General features: G+C 39.9%; 1 protein-coding gene across 7 annotated transcripts in view; it reads left to right on the top strand.

Moving 5' to 3' along the window:
• Positions 1 to 22,520, top strand: part of LOC105463455 (Rho GTPase activating protein 10) — a 351,270-nt gene that overhangs the window by 201,548 nt on the left and 127,202 nt on the right. For 6 of the 7 annotated variants that reach the window (XM_071092951.1, XM_071092949.1, XM_071092948.1 and 3 more), the window contains one exon: positions 19,586 to 19,660. The exons of the other annotated variant lie outside the window; for it this stretch is intronic. In XM_071092951.1, coding sequence (XP_070949052.1) covers positions 19,586 to 19,660 — 75 coding nt within the window. The remainder of the gene's footprint in view (positions 1 to 19,585; positions 19,661 to 22,520) is intronic. 7 annotated transcript variants of the gene reach the window in all.

The raw sequence follows: 22,520 nt of genomic DNA, 5'->3' as shown, positions 1-22,520 counted from the left end.
TTGGCCATCTCTGGTCTGGACTTAGGGACCCTTCAGTTCCCTAGCTCTCCAGCCTGCCTGGGGCACAGACCCATCACGACAGCTGTGAGGTTGAGTAAGCCAGTTGGAGAAATTTAATTCACGATCTCGTAGAGTAGCCCAAGCTATGGTTGACTGAGAAAAGAAAGAATATGTCACGTTTCTCACATGAGTACTGAGAATCTAGTCCTGCCTGTAGCTCCTAGAGCAGAGGACCAAGCGTCTCTGAGGACACACATTGTGCCTGGCATTGAGTTGGCCTCAGACAACACTTGCTGTATTAACTATTCAATTCTTGGGACCTTACTCTCTCATACTTACCTTTTGTACAAAAGTAAGAATTAAAAAAGAAATTACATAAGATTGCACTCATTTTTCCTTTTCTACTAAATTCTCTTCTGGCCTCCAATTGCTTCTGAAGGTGGCTCAGTTCTCCTTACATCTTTCTTAACATGTTCTTTTGAAAATGACATTTGACATATTTATTAAAAACTTTACCTGTGATATTATTGAAGTATTTGCAAGGCTTCAGAGAAATGTCTAAAATGTACTATCCTTCTCAGTACTCTAAGATGACTTTTTTAGTGTATAACATACCTTAAATAACATATACTTATATGACCTATGGATATTAATATATCTTGGTAGGACTGGCAATTATTTAGAAATTATTCTAGTTTTGAGATGAGAAAAAACTCCATTTTGCTACAGTGTCAGCATAAATTAACAAACCATATTTTTCCATAGAGTAGTTTGCTCATGATGTTTTGGCATGTGTGGGAGTCACATCAACTGGTCTTTCATCCATTTGCCAAATATTTGCTAATAATACGTACCGGCTCTACTGCTAGGAAGTGACTGCTTTCTTATACCAAGCAAAAAGACTTCCTAAAGCAGTTGTTCCCAAATTTTGCTGCACTTTGAAATTACCTGAGATTTTTTGGAGACGGAGTCTCCCTCTGTTGCCCAAGCTGGAGTACAGTGGCATGATCTTCGCTCACTGCAGCCTCCGTCTCCGCCTCCCAGATTCAAGTGATTCTTCTGCCTCAGCCTCCTGCGTAGCTGGGATTACAGGCGTGGGCCACAACGCCCAGCTAATTTTTTTGTATTTTTAGTAGAGGTAGTGGTTCACCATGTTGGCCAGGCTGGTCTCGAACTCCTGATCCTAAGTGATCTACCCTCCTCGGCCTCTCAAAGTGCTGGGATTACAGGCATGAGCCACTGTGGCTGGCCTTAAAAATGTTGATGCCAGGCTCTCACACCGTGTCAACCTCACTTAATTGCTATTGGATGTGGACTGGGAGGTAGGATTTTTTTCATCTCCCCAGGTGATTCTAATATGTAGCAAAACTTGGGAGACTACTGCCCTAATGGAAGAGTTGCTTGTGTGCTGGAGAAATGGGATACATGATTGTTATCTTCATGTTGATAGTTTCCTGCTACATGGGGAGCTTTTCTCTTCATGTCTTTTAAAGAATAACACAACCTGGCTGGGCGTCGTGGCTCATGCCTATAAGTGAGGTAACTGATTCTGGATAATAGGTTTGGCAGTGGGGTAGATAGTGCAGATATAGCAGAATGATTTTGTTGAAGTCGTACCAGTCACATTTAGCAGTTGGCTGTATATAGAGGATAGGAATTCTGCGAGGAGTCTTACCTTGAAGTGTTAGTTTGGGTAATGAAGGATGTCAAGGAAATTGAGAGGTCCGTGACCCCGTAACGTATACCAGGAGCACTAGGGGTGCTTCTTGGAAATTCAGATTGCTGGTCTCAGTCCACGTCTGTTGAATCAGAATTGTTGACGGTTGAGTCTCTCTGCTTTAGACAGTGAGAGATCCAATAGGAGTAGTCAGGTGGAGAGAAGAATTTTCTAATATTCTGCCTTTAGGAGACAGAAGAAGCCACAGGGGCTTTCCTGAGAGAGTAGGGTTTATGAAGGCCCTGGGTTATGGGGCCATATAGCGTTTGGGATAATGACAGAGAGCATGTGGATGTAAGGTAGAACTTCCATCCTAACATGTGAGGTTGAGGGAAGAAATCACAAAATGGCGAAATGTAATCAAGTTTCGTTGTGTCAGAAGCCAAAAGGAATTACAATATCAAATGCGTTTTAGGTGAATCCCAGACAGACTCAGAAGTGTTCATGACAGCTCCTGTTCACTCATCCCACCACTTTACCTCCAGTCCCTTCCGTCCCTCTCCACCTGCACCTGCTGTCTCTGCATGACATCTGGCCTCTGGTGCCCTGTAATCATTTATTCCTATGTGGGAAAACATTCCCTTATTCTCAAGTAGCTTTACACCACCTTTCCTCCACTGTGTTGGTCTTGCTGAAGCCAAACATTACTGTGCAGCCACCACGATTTGTAGCTCTCTCATGACGGAGTCATCTGCTCTGCCCACATCTCTGGAAAAAGGCAATGGGCTTGGCCTTCTCCCCTGCCCCTCCTGCACCTCCGACATCTCTCACTCTTGAGCTGAGCTCTGCATAGCAAGAGGAATTGTCCAGGTTTGCAAGGATGTGGGTGTCAGAAGGAAGGAATTTTGGCAGAGGGATGAACAAGGGTCAAAGTATAGATGATGGAAACAGTGTGATGCATTTGGTACCTGAGGGTCATCAGGCAAGATGGGAGGAGTGGTAGGAATGGAGAGTGGAGGGAGGGAGGCACTCAGATTACCCTGCTGAAGGGTTGCTTTGCCTTCGAGTGATAAGGAGCTGTCAGGGTTAAGTTCCAAAGTGGTGCAATAAGATAAGCATTTGGAAGGATTCTTAACCTCTCAGACCCTTAGTTCCTTTAAAAAAAAAAAATTATTCACACTACCTCCCACCCAGCGTTGTGAGGATTAAAGAGCGAGTCTTTGCACATAGTAGATATTCATTAAATGCCTGTCTTCATTTCCTCCTTCATCCTTCTCCTGCATTGTTTTAATCTTGAAATGTGCATGTGCCTCATTTGGCAGTTATATTGCCTGGTATTTTAAGTTATATTTTCTATGTTTACTTTGTTTCTGGAACTTTACTGTTTACTTGGAGAAAATGTCTTATTTATCCTTTGCTTGCCTCTTCTTATTTCTAAATACAGGCACGCCTTGCACACATAGTAAGCACTCAGCAAGCAATTGCTTTTTGCTTGAGTATTCAGATTTGACTAAAATTCCATGTTGGTAATATTATGTGTCTTAACAATTTCTAGAGTTATTGGAAGAATTTATTCTATATGTGGTTGGAATTGGTACTTCCACATAACATGTAGGATTGGTTTTCATTCTCTTATGAATTTATGTTAGCATCTTTGTAAATTGCAGGTAATATATCAGACATAGAAAAGTACATCATGTTACGTGTGAAGGAGTCTTATGGTTTCAGAGATTGGAGTGTAATTACATCATTTCTTTGAGTAAGTACAAATGAGCCGCCCGCCATGAGCAGTGCATTGTCTCTTTCTGGGCCTGCATGACACCTAGGTGCATGTACTATATGATACGCAAAAACAAAGTAAGACTCTTTTGCTTAAAAACATCTTCTAGTTGCTATTTCTAAAATAGTCATTACCATTTAAAACTAAATTTGGATGCCACTTTTGTTTATGAAGTTTCTCTTAAAAAATCTTCCATATGTGGATGATTTGAATATTCACTTTAATTTTCTAGAGTATGGCATTAAAATGTCGGTCTAGGCAAGCTGTCAGTTATCAAATTCAGCATTGTAACAAGCTGTGAATTCATGGGATAGAAGTAGGAAGCCACATATAAGATGTGACAATCTTTCATTTGTCGCATGTAAGAGCGAATTTATCTTCCTTTGCAAAGCAAAGTTTTAGATTTTTGGAAAACCTTACCGCTTGAAGATTGCTTTACCTCCAGAACACTTTGGAATTGTATGGGGTTCTCAAGATGGGCTCTGGTAGAAGATTACAATATATAATTTCAGTATTAATCTTCAGGGGTGTGGAAAGGGAGATGCCCAGAGTGAACCTGAAACATATTTTACCAATTGCACATTAATTTTAAATTGCCAAGGGCAATGAAGAAAATAAAGAACAGCTGTCCTTGGAAGATTTACAGCAAGTAAACTAGAGTTTCTCTGTCTATTTTTTAATCAAAATGGGTGTGAGGTGAATGTGGGTGGAAATAGAGGACAGTCTTCTGTGGGAGGGAGCTGAAGAGTCTTGCGGTGTCTGCAGAAATGCAAATGCAAAATGGAAATACTAAATCCAGGCAAATCAGGACTGAATATTCATTTTCACAATTAGTAATCTAATTTGTTTTAAGGAAACTCTGAGAAACTATTTGTTTCCAAATGAGTGGTCACGTTAAATTAATAGGGGCAGATCCTTCCTCTGAGATGGTGAACCCCGAGTCCTTGCCTGTACCACTCGCCCATGTGGTTTAGGGTTTGGTTTAGGACTGTTATTACTTTCCTGTTGTCTGATGACTGTTTTTTTTTTTTCAGCCCGTGAATTCTTCAACCTTCTTTTCTCTTTGTTACCCATGGTTTTATACATTTTCCTCTTCTTTAACATATCCCCATGGAATAGAAATGAAGAAAATTAATAGGACTTTATTCAATCATTATAATAAATCATCTTGCTTCTGGGTGTATTTGGGTTTGGAGGTTGGGTAGGTGTCAGAAAATGACAATGGTTTATTTTCAAGTAGTGCTGAAGGTGTTTTTAGACAGAAGAAAGTTGGTAGAACTGTCTTGCTACAGAGTAAGCATGCTAGGCTCTATGTTTTTGCATGACATTCTGATGAGCTCTGTGACATTTTATGGTACACTGTTAGCATAGTGGTGAAGAACATTAGCCCAAAAGACTTTCTTGATTGTAATCTCAGTTTTACTCCTTATTAACTCTGCCATGTAACCTCTCTGTGGAACAGGATGTGGAACAGGATAAGGGTCATGTCTCCTTCAAGGGGTTGTTGTGAGAACTAAAAGAGAATGCTTAGGACATTGGCACATGTTGAGTGCCCAGTAAGTGTGAGTCTTATTTAGAGGTAAATCCAGTCATTGAGGCCAATTATAATTAAGTGGTCCAATTATTGATTTAAGGCTCTAGGAGACTAAAGAACTTTGTTTTTTTTTTTTTTTTAAATAGCAATTTACATTGGGAAATAAATCACCCAAGTTCACTTTATCTGTTCATTTTATGTGGCTCTTAGAACAAACAGCAAAATTAACTGGTTTGGCTTTTAACCTTCTCTTCAGTGATTTGTGGACATTTGAGCATTAAAATATCCTGAGCAGTAAAATAGCCAGAGGCTCAGGAAGAACACAACAGTTTTCAGATTATCTCAAGCTTTTTCTCAGAAGCCAAAGAAACAAACACCACAAAACACCCCAAAAACCAAAAGCAGGCATTCTTCCTCCCGGGATTTAGTACCTGCTGCTGCAACTGCACTGAGGTGGAGAGGCAGAGGGCAGCAGCGAGACACCATTAGGCCTTTTCTGATGTTTTCCATCTCTGCAGCAGAGGAATGAAAAGGAATCTTGCAAAAAGCAATGGCCCACTTTGGCCTTGAGTTTGAGTCTCTTTTCTAATTTATTCTAGTAACATTTTCTAGTACTTAAACCTGAGCTACACGAGTGATGAGCTTGAAAGTAAATTTTTTTAGCTGTCTCATCCTTTCCAACTTACTTGAGTAGTTACCTATGCCTGGCCATACACATGTTAGATGGATTTTAGTCTGTACTTTTGGGGGTATTTCTTACAGGGAAGGCATTAGAGGAAAAAATATTAGAAATATGGTTCCTGTTCTAAAAGATGAGCTTCAATCTAACTTCAAGACAGATTTCAGTCTACTTTCATGTTGACCAGTTATCCTGCATAGTTCCATGGATACTAGTAGAAGACACAGGACTCCTGGATCTTTGACACAGGACAGTTTATTACTGTCAGTAGCTAGAGTAGTGCATTTTGTGCTGGTTCCCTGAGCCCTGATTCCTAAGGGCACTGCAATGATGGCAAGGTGATACTTATGGATGATACAGTTGGTTGTGTTATAGGAGGAAAAACTCTGAATGCAGGAAGCTCAAATCTTTTATAATGGCCAGCAAGCAAGCCTTTTGCTCTAGGAGACTCCATCTCTACATGCTAAGGCTGCAAGCAACCCTGCTCTTTGCTCCAAAGGGTAGATATTGGAACAGAGGGTGCTCCCACCACCCTAGGGTGATGTTGGTAGTGGTGAGTGGGTGATATGATGTGGGAAGATGCTTTGTGAGCAGTTGTATCCAGAGGGTGGCAGATCCCAGGTGCTGTGCTGCATCGTTTGCCTTAGCTCTTTCTGTAGGCTCTCGTGAGCTGTTGACAGATTTGGATGGGAGTGTGTCTTGAGATCTTTGACAGAGAGTAGAATTGGTGGGAATAGAATGGGGGTAAGGTGGAAGGCAGGGTGGTTTGCTTGAATTTGGGGAGTAATTGAGATAAGAAATGATGGAGGTTTAAACTAGAGTATTTGTGATGGAAAGAAGGGATAGATAGAAAGAGAGACTTCGCAGACAAACAGAATCTGATGACCTGCTGGATATTGGAAGTCAGGGAGAGGGGAAAGCAAAAACGGACTCTAAGCTTCCAAGATGAGGTGAATGAGACCTTTAGACAAGGCAGAATGCAAGATGAGCAGTAGGTTTGGGAGGGATAGAGACTGGTTTTGGATATTCTCAATGCAAGTGGCATGTTATAAGAAATAGAATGAAGGCAACAGGAGAGATGGCAGGAATTATTCTTAGGTAAGGTTTTGAGTGTCTAAGTCAAGATGATAGTGGAGAAAAGTACAGAATCTTTGTGAATGCTTCTATTTTGATGACGAGAGGAAGAGAAATAATGGAGATATAAGACAGAGGTATAGGAGGAAAAGGAAGAGAGGATGGTTGTAAAGGAATCCATAAGAGGGGAGGTTCCAAGAAGGAAGAAGTCAGCTGTGTCAAATACTCTAGAAAGGTCAGATTGGGGGAAGAACAAGAAACAACCATTGGGTTTAGTGGTTGGGAAGTCAACTAGATAATAGTGAGGTTGCACTTATTTTTTTCTTAGGTCTTACTCTTCTCACAAGAACCGTATGAGACAGGTGGTATTATCCCCATTTGCATGAGCCCCTGAAGTGAAGAAACATGATTTGATTTGTGTAAGTCTCAGAGGTAGAGAGCAGTATACTACAACTTGCCTCCAAGACTGTGTTTTAAATACCCTTGCTGCCCATGCTCTTAACCAGTCAGCGTGAGGAGATGGAGATACTATAGTCTGACCATTTTTTTGAGGATGCTGGAGATGAAGGAAAGAAAAATAGAAGACAAGCTTTCAAAGAAAAAAGTTTAAAAGTTTGAGAGTACTGTAGGAAAGGTGAGTAGGGAGGGAAGATTTAAATATCACTGTCTGAAAGTGTTCATCTAGATTCAGGATTAAGCCATTCTAAAGTTACACCTGCCTTTTTTCCATAACAACTGCTTCATGGACCTCTGAAGGTGCATCCTTGGCCCAAGAAAGATGCACTGCCTTTGCTGAGGATCGCTGCAACACCTCGGGAGGTCTCTTCATAGCAGACAAAATGTCAATATAGAATCTGCATATGACAATATATCAAAAATTTTAACGTATTGCATTTTGTGTTTTTGGAGTATATCACACTCTCTCACACAGTCTTCATAAAACTCTGTAGGTAGTTGAGCAGATATGTATTAATAGGCTCAGTTGTACATGTGGTATCAGAGGCCAGAACAAGGTAGGGTAAACCTGTCACAGGTCACGCAACTAGGCAAAACTGGGGTTTGGAGCCTAGTCTCCTGGCTCTAAGTCAGAATTATCCTATGGCAGCAGAAACGGTGAGAGGAAGAGTTGGTGGACAATGCAACTTAGTGGTGATGGGGGAGCTTGATCCTACGGGAATGCCCAGAGGCTGTGAGAGACTCCTTTTGCCAAGTTTCATGCTGTGAGGAAAAACTGAAGGGCACATTGAGTGAGTCACAGCCAGTGCCTCTGTTAGATACTGGGATAGGGAGACCTCTGGGAGAGTGTGGGGCCCCAAAGGTTACTACTGAAATTGGAAACTCCCTGTTACTCTGTCACTTTCCTCTAGGCCTCGTCTAGGCACTTCGCCAGTGGCTTGGGTAGAAGGAATAGCAACAAGTCTAGGGGGTCTGGTCTGAAGCTAAAATGCTTTCTCTTGTGTTGCCTAGAAACTGAAAACGAGGCCAGCCACCTGTAGTATACAGTCCATTTTGACCCTAATACAGAGGCTGCAGCTAATAAACTATCTACCTTTTGTATTTGAGACTTGGATTCCAGAGGATGAGACTTAGTGTCAAGCCTTAGATGTATCTTTAGAGGCCTAAAATTGTCAATACTTCCAAAAATATGGGTTAGACCCAGAAGTGGGTATTTGCTTTGCACTCTTAAAAATATTTCTAACTTTTCTCCTGGGATGGGACAATAGTGAGTGGATGTGACAGATAACCCCAGTGGGCACAGCCACCCTCACGTGCCCAGCTGTCTCGTTTCTGTGTTTAGTCTCTGGTTTGTTTGGAAGTGGGAAGACTGTGGGAATGAGATCCTAAGACCTTTCCTAAAAGTGCCTGCTGATGGGGAGGCTAATCATCACAATACAGAAATGTGTTTACACAAAGAGTAGGTGAAGGCGAACGTGAAAGCGAAAGCAAGACTTATAGGAAGGAGAAAAACAGATTAGTTGCTGGCAGGCAATAACTGTCTGTAATGTTTCTGTATCTGCTGTTCAAATAATTATCATCCAGGAGAAGAACTTACAAATGTTATTGGTGAGCAGGAATTGTATATTTTCCATGAGTCATTCTCGTTAAATAAATTTTGACTCTCGTCCCAGGGTGTGCTTTATTTTATGAAAATGGGCTTATAGATTAAAGGCCTTGGTTAGGGCATTTATATGTATCATGCCTAGCTATTTTGGAATTAATTTTGAGTGTTATATTACAATTAAAGCATTTAATGATTGCTTGGTATGTGGGAAGCTCATGCACTTGCTGTGTAAACATTATCTCCTTTAATGTTCACAGCAATCCAGTTCCCATCATTAACCCCATTTTCAGATGAAGAAGCTGAGCACAGAGAGGTTGAATAACTTGCTAGGTCACATAGCTAGAAGGTGGCAGAGTTGAAAGTTTTCCAAATGTCAGTAACCTTAACTTGTAATAGTTTATGTCTTGTAACCTTAACACATTTGTATTTCCAAGATACATTTGTTTTTTATTTAAATGGAGGTACCAAGGTCCAGAAAGTTTAAAATGTTAATCAATAGTATGTTGAATCTCATTTTTGTGCAGCCATACTTTATCTTCTACCTCAGTGCTTAGGAATTATCCCTTATCCTGCTGCTTGGCAGTATTTAATGCACTTGTAAGTGTTACAAATAATGCATTCTTCTCCCAAAGCTTTAGAATTATGTAAATACCGTATCTTAAATTTATGACGGTGAATATGTCCCTTTGATGGAGTAGAGAGAATCATTCTTCTGTCTGCTTATATTTAAAACCTTTTTAATATAAATACACATCTTTGACAGAATGTTATAATGTTATGAATTGCTGAGTATCTTGGAAGAGTATCTTTGTGTGTGAACCTGTTTATTTTTATGTAACCCAGTGCAGCAGATAGCCTAGAAAGTGTTCACTGTACTTACACAGACATTTAAACATTAGTGCTTACTGAGGACTAGTTATATGTAAAGGACTCATCATCACATTTTTGTAATCCACCTATGATCTGAAACAATACTCATGGGTCTTTTCATTACTTTTCTTAATATTACCTTAATACATCATTCTTGGCCAGATCGCTAGGTATTTCCTCACAAGATTTTCTAATTATTTCATGAAGAGTGCGTTTTTCCTTCATTTTCAAGAATATTTCAAGATTAGCTAATATTAGTAATTATGAAAATATATACATATAAGGCATCTAAAATAATGATTAATATTTTTATGTGCATAAAAGCATATGTTTATTATATAACCCATAGGTAAATCTGTCTTTGCAGTGCTAGAGGGATATGCAAACCTATATTTGTATTTGTGCATGTGTGTATATATATATGCACATGTGCCTCATTAATAATGAAATGTTCGACTTCTGATGTAAATCCTGTGAATGCCAGTATGAACATTAATGACCTTTTACCCCTGTTGTCAACACACGCGAGTGCAAATAAATGATTCAGTCACTCCACAAATATTGATGAACTATCTCATTCCATGCCAAGCAGTCTGCTGGTTACTAGATGAGAGCTGAATGTTAGTTTACAGAACCATGGAATTTGATAATGTATTTCTGTAGAATCATACAGCTGCAAAATCCTTTTTAATCATTTCATGTCTGTTACCATCAAAAGTGTTTATCTTTCACTTTGAGCCCTTCTCCTTTGTTGTTACATCTTTTTTCTGTCTTGTATTTTATTTCTGTATTTCTTTTACTGATTAATCATCGATATATTAATTGTTCATTTATTTTTCAATTCATTTGTTAAATTTATACCATAGGCTAAGGACAAGTTGAGATATTAAGAATATAGAGCTATCAGGTATAAAAACTGCCCCTGAAGCTGAAAAGATAAGAACTTCTTGGCCTATTTAGTTGCAGGTTACTCTCTTAAACCTAATGGTCTCTTTAATTTTACCCTGTGTCTTCACTTGATTGCAACTCACTGCCTAAAATATAAGTACTCAACAATTCCTGTGAAATTAACAGGAAATTAAATGTTTTGTAATTTCTAGCCTTTCTTCTCATTTATTTCCAATTTTTCCTCCCTTTCATTTTGTATTCTTCTCCCTGTTTACTATTTCTATTTTTAAAAATTACCTGTCTTTTCTCTTCTGCTTCCTTTATTCTAATGCTACTTTGTTTTCAGATTCATCACATTTATTTGCCAGTTGTAGTTTACTTGCATTTATCAGCCCTCTTAAGTTTTATTTTCCTTTTGCATATGATTTTGTAACTATCCCAGAACATCTTATTTTTTGTCTTGCTTCTGCAGCCCACCTACAGGGACCAGTGGATTCCCACTAGTGCTCAGTAGTTCCATGCAGGTGTTTTCTGGAGCTGAGTGGTCTCTGGCTCTAGTAACACCATTTGGGTTTGAGAGGGAAACAGCTGAGCGGAGATGATGATGAAACTTGACTGCTTCCCACTTTTTGACCCTCTCCTCAAGGAAGATGTGGGTGATGTCAGTAGCGCTGTATGACAGTGTCGTGGGAGATTGCAGGAGACAGATGGTAGCAAGTAAGACACATTTGATTTTACCTTATCCATTTTGCCCAGAGACAGCTGTCATCAGCTGCTCATCACTATAGTGGAGATTAGCTTACCTTTTGTTTGCTAACTATCAGAACCAATCTCAATCTCATTTATTAAGAGAGAGGAAAAAAAACTTTCAGCCTGTAAACACATTCACCAGGTTACAAATTTTTGTTAAAAGTTAGAAAATATAGATATCAGTATCATCACTGAGCATTTATATCCTGAAAAATCACAATAATTTGGATATTTTAACTTTAATTTTTCAGTTCTGAATTGTGATGTCCATTTTGGCCCAAGTCTGTATCTATAGTTCTATATCAATTTCAAGTCAGATCAACCTTAGCTATACCTATTCTGTCCAACTATTCTATACAAAGCACCATAAAAGCTATTAAAAGCAAAAACCAAGGTTGACCTAGTATCTTTCCAGGTAATACCTCTGTATTTGGAGAGAAGGTGGAATACAGGTTCATGATTCTTTATCTGAAAATTCCAAGGCTTGGTGTGTTTTGGAATTTAGAACTTTTAAAATTAAAGATAATAGACCATTCAGGACATAGGCACAGGCAAAGTTTTCGTGATGAAGATGCCAAAAGCAATTGCAACAAAAGCAAAAATTGACAAATGGGATCTTATTAAACTAAAGAGCTTCTGCATGGCAAAAGAAACTATCACCAGAGCAAACAGACAACCTACAGAATGGGAGAAAATTTTTGCAATCTATCCATCTGACAAAGGTGTAATATCCAGAATCTATAAGGAACTTAAAATTACATGAGAAAAACAACCTCACTGAAAAGTGGGCAAAGGACATGGACAGACACTTCTCAAGAGAAGACATACATGTGGCCAACCAACATATGAAAAAAAAGTTCAGCATCACTAATCATTAGAGAAATGCAAGTCAGAACCACAATGAGATACCATCTCAAGCTGGTCAGAATAGCTGTTATTAAAAAGTCAGAAAAACAACAGATACTGGCGAGATTGTGAAGAAAAAGGAACACTTTTACACTGTCGGTGGGAGTGTAAATTAGTTCAGCCATTGTGAAAGACAGTGTGGTGATTCCTTAAAGGCTTAGAGGCAGAAATACCATTTGACCCAGCAATTCCATATACCCAAAGGAATGTAAATTGTTATAAAGACACATGCATGTGTATGTTCATTGCGTTACTTTTCACAATAGCAAAGACATGGAATCAACCCAAATGCCCATCAATGATAGACTGGATAAAGAAAATGCAGTACATGTAATATACCATGGAATACTATGCAGCCATAAAAAGGAATGAGACCGTGTCCTTTGCAGGGACATGGATGGAGCTGGAGCCCGTTATCCTTAGCAAAGTAAAGCAGAAACAGAAAACCACGTGTATCGTGTTTTCACTTACAAGTGGGAGCTACATAATAGCACATGGACCAATGGGGGGAGCAACATACACTGGGGCCTGTGGGAGGGCGAGGGGGTGGGAGGAAGGAGAGGATCAGGAGGAATAGCTAATGGATGCTGGGCTTAATACCTGAGTGATGGGATGATCTGTGCAGCAGACGACCATGGCACACATTTACCTATGTAACCTGCACATCCTGCGTATATACCCCTGAACTTAAAAGTTGGAAATAAAATATGGAAAAAACAATAAAAAGGTAATATGAGACATATACTGAATAGAATATTACATCTCCAGGTAGGTTTAGTGTGGAAATACTTTTAATATGTGAAATATGAACTTTCAGTCTGAGTGAATAAAATCCTTAACCTGAATTCAGGTCATGCATTTATACTTTTTCAGCTTCAGAATTTCGTTTTGATTTTTAAAATTATTTCAATCTCTCTGTTAAATTTCCCCAATAAATTTCTGAATCGATTTTCTGTATTTTCTTGAAGTTTGTTAAGAAGGAAGCCCAGTTTCTTTGAATTCTTTGTCTGAGAGATCGCACATCTTCATCACTTTAGGGTTAGTCTCTGTTGCCTTATGTTGCATGTTAGGTGAGGTCATATTTCCCTAAATGTTCTTTAAAAAAACTTTTTTTAGGGACAAGGTTTTGCTCTGTTGCCCAGGATGGAGCGCAGAGACTATTCAGAGGTGCAGTCATAGCACACTGTGGCCTTGAACTCCTATGCTCAAGCAGTCCTTCTCCCTCAGCCTTCCAAGTAGCTGGGATTACAGGCACTCGCCACTGTGCCAGTCCCTGAATGCTCTCGATGCTTGTAGATGTGTGACAGTGTTTGAGTGTTTGCGCATTGAGGGATTAGCTATTTTCATCTACCCAGTCTGGCTTTGTGCCTGTTCTTCAGAGGGCCTTCCAGGATTCTAAGCTGATTGACTCTTGGGTTTCCTGAGCCTGTGACCACTGAAGCTGTCTCAGCACTAGAGGATGCTCTAAGCCCAGGCTTGCCACGAGTCTCTTCAGGACTCAGAAGTTGATGTGGCTTTCTGCCCCAGATGGACCTGGGGAAGACCCAAGAAGTACTGGGACTCTGTGGGAATACTGGCCAAGGACCTGAGTCTGGAAGACTGTTCCACTGGTCCAGATGGGTGTGTGTCCCAGCAGGTCTCTGCATGGGTGGGATGAATTTCTGACTGTAGCAGTATGGGCTGGAGTTGAGATGAAGCCTTCTTGGGATCTGCTGTGGGGCAGAGGCTGGAGAGCCAGGCGCTTTGGGTGTATGTCTCCTAGTAGGTCTCAACACAAGATTGTTCCCTGATTGCAGTGGGAGGGGCGGGAGCTGAGCCTGGGTCCCCATGGGATCTGTTGTGGGGCAGAGGTTGGCAAACCCATCTGGAAGGCTCAGGCTCCCAGGCCTCGAGACATGGATGAGTCTCCCTCTGGGTCCCTGTGCGAGCAGCTCTGAGCTGGGACCTTGGCTGAGGGGCCCTGGAGTGAAGCCACAGGGCAAATCTCAAGTTTACAGCTGAGACCACTGTTAGTATGCAGACAAACCTTTCTGCCAAAGCACCAGTGTACAAGATTCCTTTTGGACCCCTTGGCAGATAGTTTCAGCTGCAGGCTCAAGGCCAAACAGGGCTGTAGCCAGGTCCCATGGAGGACTGGACCACTGTCATGCTTGAACCTAGGAGCAAGCTTGTGGCACATTAGCCACCTGGATGTTGGTCTGCACTCTCAAAGTGACCCTCCCAGGTCTTGGGCTCCACCAAGGTTTCACAAACTTTCACCTGAATCCTGAGATGCCGTCAGAATTTGATGATGGATGGATACGGAATTCTTACTGTCATATGGGGATATGGGCAGGTTACTTTCTATGCCACCATCTTGGTGATGCCACTCCTCTATCTGTGAACACTTTTGATTTTCAAAATTGTGACTTAAGATTGTGGACTTGTTTTAAGATGTACCCTGGTGAGTGCAGTGGCTCTTGCCTGTAATCCCAGCACTTTGGGATGCCCTGAGGCAGTAGGACCACTTGAGCCAGGAGTTTGAGAGCAGCCCCAGACAACATAGTGAGACCCCCCTGCCTCTACAAAAAAATAAAAAATTCAGCCAAGTGTGGTAGCATGTGTTTGTAGTCCCAGCTAGTCTAGGGGCTGACACGGGAGGATTGCTTGATCCAAGGAGGTCAAGGCTGCAGTGAGCTGTTATCACACCACTGCATTCCACCCTGGGTGACAGAACAAGACCCTGTCTTAAAAATAAAAATACTTAAATCAAGTTTTAAAAGGAATTAACTATGAGTTATATTTAGAAGAAGGGAATGTCACTGTGGGCTGGTGTCAAAAAGGGGATTTTTATCCGATTTTGAAGGTTTAGATGGGAATTTTACTGACTGTCGAATCTTGGGCAACCAGAATAGCACCTGGCACATATCTGATGAATAAATATATGACAGTTGAATAAATCTGTGAAGAGAAGGGGAAGAGCATTCCTACTGGGGAGACTTCAGCCTGAATGTAGCCGCAGAGGATGCAATGAACTTGGTTATTTGTGGGTGATGGTCAAGCCGTCTGTTGTGATTAAGTTGAATACACTGCAGTCCCTGTAGGAAGATGAGGTGAGGCCCGGCATGGACGTGTGCGTGTGTGTGCCTTACATACTTGTTAAGGCTAGAGGATGTGGGCTGGATCTGAAGGCTTGCTCTTAAATGGGGATCCAGGGGATGTTAGATAATAATAGTGGTTTGAAAATAAGAAGATAGAAGACAGTGTTCAGAATGGATTATAGTTGTGTGTTTCTTTTTAGGGATTCCATAATAAATGTGTGTGCATGAAATTCAGGACTGTGTTGAAGAGGCAGAAATTAGTCTGAAGTTTGAAGAAAGAGTGGACATTGACTTGTTGCATTTGGAAAGTGACAGGGAAGAAGTTAAAGATCTCAAATTTCTAATACTTGTTGATCAGAAATAGTGATCCCTTTGGATGACAGGGAAATTTGGAAAAGAAGCTGGAAAGGACATGATAAACTCACTGCTATGCCTTGGCATATTGGTTGGTTTATATCCTTAAAATGTATTTGATGCCTTTTATATGAACATATATGTGTTCATAGATAAAAAGAATGTTCCAGCTCTCATTTAGTTCAGAGCCTTTGAGAACAGTGTAGCAAGAAATAGAAAATCCAACAAGACTGGAGTGTATGTATTTTACGTGCTATTTCCAAGCTGCTTTTGTGCAAGGTTTATTTAAATTTCATTTAAAAATGTAAAAACTGTGTTGAGTAGCTTTAATTCCCCCTTGCACCTCTCAGTATGCATTAGCAATTAACTCTACTTCTCTCAGGTTGATGAATTTGAACTTGATCAATTATTTGATAGTAATTACCGGCACAGAGTGATTATTATTGCCGAAGTGGCGTTCTTATTTCATCTTTCCATATAATTCAGGCCCTTTTCACAGAGGCATGTTTGTTTGAATGCGGAGTATGATTTGCTCTTTTGGCTTCTACCACCGAGGTCAAACATTTTTAGGTTTCTTAACTAGAGTAGTACCGAAACCCTCGTATTTTAAACCATCTGGACATGTCCTTCTGGCTTCCAAAAAGAAGGGAGGAACGAGGCTCAATCTTTTTTCCTGTATCAGGCTCAAAAGGTCTCTGATTTTTGTGTTTCTTGGCAACTTCTGTTTCTTTTTCCCAACTCCTGGCAGGGCTTTGCGGCCTCCTTATCCTCCCTTAGTCACTGAGCGCTCCCCTTCAGGAAGGTGTGCCTCTGCTGCTGTGACTCCTTAGAGTTCTGAGTAGACTTAGACTAAGGGCTAGCCTTTGCTCTTCTGGTTCTTTAAGCTCTAATGAGATAGAGAGTAATTATTAGTCTGCTTGGGCTGCCATAATAAAGTATCACAGACTGGGTGACTTAAACCAGGGGTCCCCAATCCCCAGACTGTGGCCTGTTAGGAACCAGGCCCCACAGCAGGAGGTGAGCAGTGGGCGAGCCTTATGGCCTGAGCTCTGCCTCCTGTCAGATCAGTGGGACATTAGATTGTTATAGGAGTGCAAACCCTGTTGTGAACTGCACATGTGGCGATCTAGATTGTGTGCTCCTATGAGAATCCAATAATAAATGTAATGCACTTGAATCATTCTGAAACCATCCCCCACCCCTGTCAGTGGAAAAATTGTCTTCCACGAAACCGGGCCCTGGTGCCTAAAAGATTGGGGATGGGGGTTGCTGATAAACAATAGAAATCAATTTTCTCACAATTCTAAGGGCTACAAGTCCAATATGAAGCTATCAGCAGGGTTGATTTCTTCCGAGGCCTCTCTCTGGCATGGGAGTGGCTGTCTTGTCCCTGTGTCTTCCCATGGTCCCCCTCTGTACATGTCTGTGTCCTCATCTCTTCTTACAAGGCCTCCAATCATGGTGGATTTGTGCCCACCCTGGTGACCTCATTTTAACTTAATTACCTTTTTTTTCAAGACCTATTTCTAAATACAGTCACATTTGGAAGTACTGAGGATTAAGATGTCAATAGATGAATTTGGGGGGATATAATTAAGCCTTTAACAGAAGGAAAAATAGGACATTTGCAAAACTTAAAAAATAAAGAATAAAAAGCAAAGAGAATTTATATTCCTTTGGGTATATACCCAGTAATATGAATCACCCTATTATACACACACATGCACATGTATGTTTATTGCAGCCCTACTCACAATAGCAAAGATATGGAATCAGCCTAAATGCCCATCAGTGATGGACTGGATAAAGAAAATGTGGGGTCAGGCGTATTGGCTCTTGCCTGTAATCCCAGCACTTTGAGAGGCTGAGGCAGGCGGATGACCTGAGGTCAGGAGTTTGAGACCAGCCTGACCAAAATGGTGAAACCCTGTCTCTACTAAAAATACAAAATTAGCTGGGCATGGTGGCCCATGCCTGTAATCCTCGCTACTTGGGAGGCTGAGGCAGGAGAATCACTTGAACCTGGGAGGCGGAGGTTGTAGTGAGCCAAGATTACTCCATTGTACTCTTGCCTGGGCAACAAGAGTGAAACTCCATCTCCAAAAGAAACAAAGTGTGGTACATAAGGTACCACAGACTACTATGCAGCCCTAAAAAGGAACGAGGTTCATGTCCTTTGCCGGGACATGGATGGAACTGGAGGCCATTATCCTTAGCAAAGTAATGCAGGAATAGAAAACCAAACCCTGCATGTTCTCACTTATAAGTGGGAGCTAAATGATGAGAACTCATGGACACATAGAGGAGAACAACACACACTGGGGCCTATGAGAGGGTGGAGGATCGAAAGAGGGAGGGGATCAAGAATAATAATTAGTGAGTACTAGGCTTAGTACCTGGGTGATGAAATAGTCTGTACAACAAATGCCATGATACCATGATACAGGGTTATTATCTATGTAACAAAGCTGTACATGTACCCCTGAACTTAAAAGTTAAAAAAAAATAGTATATGTAACTATAATTTTTAAAAAAAACAAAGAGAAAAAGAAGGGACAAAACTTGGCAAGAAAGAATGAATGCTTTTGTGTGTGCGCTGTGAGTTACCATCTATAGGACATGTGTTAGTATTGTCTCATTTCTCTCCCAGCATAACATAGGGTATAGGATGCAGTCCTTGATCTCAGATACAGCACAGAGACTCCAAGAGGTTTCCTGTCTTCCTCATGGTGACTGAACTGACTTGAATCCAATTCTTTAGACTGACTAGTATTCTTTTCATCGCTCCGAGCAGGGAGGTGAAAAGAAAGTAAACCCTCGTGGGCAAATTCCATGGCCTTTTGTTGTGTTATTTTGTTTTGGAAACTTTGGGGATTAGAGGCATCATCTGCCTGTCAGCCAGTTGTGTTCTTGTTAGCTTTAACATTCACAATGGAGAAAAATAAACACACAGCCAGAAAGCTGCAACTCGTTTGAGAAGTAAATATAAGTCACAGTTTTTGGAAGTCATTACTATGAAAATTTTCAAGCGTAAAAAAGTAGAGAGATTGGTATAATGAACTCCCATATTCTCATCCAGATTCAATAATTATCAGGATTTTGCCACAGTTGTTTCATCTATCCCTTTTTCCTTCTTAAAGTAAATGTAAGGTTACTTTCACCCCTTTCAGGATGCAACTTTAAACAAATGGAGATTTTCTTACATATCCTTGGTGCCACTCAGAGTTTCCTGATTGCATCAAAAATGTCTTTTCATCATTGATTTGTTCAGATCAGAATCCAAATGATAAGGATATTTGTTGAGCATACCAAATTATGTTTGACAGTACCTTTTATATGTCTCTTGTTCTCAGGGACAATTTGTTTTCAGATCTCTGTAGAGAGAGAGGATGCATTGATTTGGTTCATTTTGCAGTATACTTTGTGGTGATATTGATTTGAAGTTTCAGAGCTCCTCACTGGACAGGGCCTGTAACAACTTTAAAAAAATTACAGTTTTGCTTTAGTTTCGAATGAATTTCCATGGTTTTCAAGAATCGTCCAAACAATGATTTCTTTCTGTGTACTAATCATCGCCATATTTTTAAAAGGCTAAAATGTTTGAATATGTAAACAAGTAAATACAATAAACATAAAAGTTTTAGTGCATCTTTAAAAATTGGATTGGTATTCATTTCAATGTATCCATGATACTTAACTAACTTACTAACGTTGAGACATTTCATTATTGTCCACATGGAACATTGTTTGCTGAGATTATTTTTTAACCACAACTTACAGATGAAAAGCTAGTAAAACGAGTTGTTAAATACTTGCTTTTTTCAAAGGTTATTTTTATAGTTAACAGGAATGCTGCTAATGTTAGTTAGCAAAGATTGTGAATACAACTGTTTGATGGCTTTTAAAATATAGTAGTCTTCTGTTTTGCTAATAGTTTGTTTCTTCCCATAGGTATAAATGACCAAGGATTGTACAGAGTTGTAGGGGTGAGTTCAAAGGTCCAGAGACTTCTCAGTATGTTGATGGGTATGCCTCTTTTCTAATCATTTTTCCATGTGTTATTTGTATGTGTTCATTGATTTCACAGCTTAATATTTCATAGTAATGTAGAGAATACTCGTGATTCCATTCCTCTACTTCCTACAGGAGTTTTCTGCTGAGCAGAGACAATTGAACCACAGAAGTAGATTAGTATTTGCATCAGTATAGATTGATAGATTGTCTGTTACCTCTTACTAAGAAATGAAAGAAAAAAGAATGCACCCCCTGGTTGACTGTCTTCCTGTGCTTGCTTCTCATGGGGAAGTGGCAGTCAGGCCTCTGCGCTTTGCGTGGTTTCCAAATAGCCTGTCCACAATTGTGACAGTACATTTGGTTGGACAAGACCACTGGGACTAGCTCATTTTTATGGAGCTTCCAAAACTGTCATTTGACAGCAAGGGTCTGATTCTCAGGGATTCATTGGTATTCACAGTGGCTTGTTTGTAGTTCACACCAGGCTCTCCTCCAGAACCATGCATGCTCCATCTGTGCTGATAACACAGTGTTCTTTGGCGTCGCAGACTAGAGGAAGCCAGAGAGTGAATTCATTTCATTACCCCAGACGTTATGTGAATGACAAAGCGCTTTTACATTACACACTGCTGTCAGTTCATTGCCACCTGTAAGACACTCCATTTCTCCCCCACCCCAAAACAGGCTGCCTCTTGAAGAGTGATGATAACTCATCAGGCTAGAGGGCCTGTGTATTAAACCAATCTGTCATTATGATCTTGCTACGTATTAATTTATTTGATATCTTACTTTCATTAATCAATATTAACAATGCCCTCAGGTGTGCTATGAATACATTCCAACCTGTCTGCATCTTAAAGCATTATAGCAAAGACTCATTTTTAGGAAGCATGAGCCAAGTTGAATAAAATCAACTGCCATGCTACAGATAGGATTGCTTGTTTGGCTATATTTGAATTAAGGATTTAATAAGCAACAATCTTTTGTAAGCTATTAACCACAGGAAAAATTGCCCATCATCAGTTGGAGAGCCTTATTAGAATACATTCGCTTCCATAAGCTGTTTTCATTTTCTGCCTCTCTGGTTTAACTTCGGTGTGCAATTTTGGCAGTCAGATTTTCCTTTTTACCATTAGTGGTCTCCAAATTAAATAGACTCAGGTTGCCAGTGGTTCAGTAGCAGCTGGAAGAATTTAATGGGACTACAGCATCTGCTTTTACTTAATTTTAAAATTAGAAACACTTCTTTCATTTCCAAGATGGTGTTATGATGATTAGAACTGGAGGAGTATGTTGATATCAGAATGGGAAATGCGGACTGAAAGGCACATTTTGGTGGTAAATTGATCCTAAGGACCTGGCATTATTTTTATTATCATCTTGTTCCTGTTCAAGGAAAGTTTGAACAAGGGTTTTTCTGTGGTCACCTTGAAGTGTTAAGCTGTCTAAAAATTTGTTGGTCATCTCATAAAATTCTACGTGTACAGCATTGCTCAACTCAGCGTGGTAGTTTGCTCTGCTCATGGGAAATTTCCCAAGCCAGTCCTTAACTTACAAGGTGTTTTTAAATATCTAAACCCTCAAAAAATTAATGACCTGGAAAACTGTTTCTACTTTTCATGAGCCTCAGAGTAGAGAAGCCCAGGACATAAGTGTGACGCAACCTCATACATATTGCTGGAAAGGGAAATGCTTATGTTTTCAGTAATATCACTCTGCAAACAGAGGAAAGTTAGAGAATTGATGTGAGACAGTTACTGACTTGTTACCTCCTCATTCATTTAAGAGGGTTACACAATATACCTTTGTTTTGAGTAATCTATAAATAATTCCTACTATGAATTTAAGATTATCAGTCAAAAACTTTGGATTTTCATTAGCGTTAATACCATTTTCTTATTACCTTATGCTACCAATACAAACCTTAGCCCTTGACAAAATATATTTACTTGCTGTTTCCTAGTCAATTTAATGTTTCCTAATTTCTTTCCTTTTATCCAGATTGAGTGCTCAAATGGGAATAATTTAATGGCTTTTCCAAAAAAAGGGTTTTAGAGTTTTGAATAGTCATGTCTACATAATCTTAGGGATATTATTTTTCTCCAACCTTTCCCATTTTGCTGCATTGTTACAGGGTTACATATATATCCTGAAGAGGAAAAAATTGTGTGGGTCTGCCCAATTTTTAACTTTGCTTTTTAAAATAATTAGTGTTTATTATTATTATTCTTGAAGGTAATAGGTTTATTTCAACTTTGAATTTTTTTCAAAGAACATTTTGTTTGTAATGCATTGTCTTTGTAGAAATGGGAAATAATTTAACTTTTAAGTATTTGAGAAACAGTCCTAAGCCATGTACTATTTTTTGAGGAGAGCTGCCATTTACCCAGTTCTCTGTAGTTCTTGAGAGGTAATTATTTACTTTAGAATTTTTTATTGCCATTTTTACACAAAATACTTTGTATTGTTTGTTGGAGTGTTTTAAGTCTTCTTTACTCGTGTAAAAGTTTATAATGATTTCTAAAACATTATGTGCTTAATCTCTTGCATGTTTTTTCATTTGTCTCTTTTTTCTGGTGTGTTTTTTCCCTTCATATTTCATAGTAAAATAGAGAAAAATGTTTCTTTCCATTTTCCTTCTCTCCTTCTTCCTTCTCCTGCCCTTTCTTCCCTCCTTATCCTCTTTATTTTCTCCCCCTTCTTTCCTTCTCTCCTATCTCCCAGCTGGCATGAAATAGCAATGACATTGACCATACAAAATTGTCTAAATAGAGAGGCAGTTATTCTCCTCGAGGCCAGGTAAAGGAGCAGGCAGCTGCCTTCCTCCACCTGGTGATGAGAGGGCATTCTTAGTTGTCTTCCCCTCTGGGAG

This window comes from Macaca nemestrina, chromosome 3 (genome assembly GCF_043159975.1).
Source record: "Macaca nemestrina isolate mMacNem1 chromosome 3, mMacNem.hap1, whole genome shotgun sequence".
Taxonomy (NCBI): Eukaryota; Metazoa; Chordata; class Mammalia; order Primates; family Cercopithecidae; genus Macaca; species Macaca nemestrina.
This window is presented reverse-complemented; position numbering and strand designations above follow the sequence as displayed.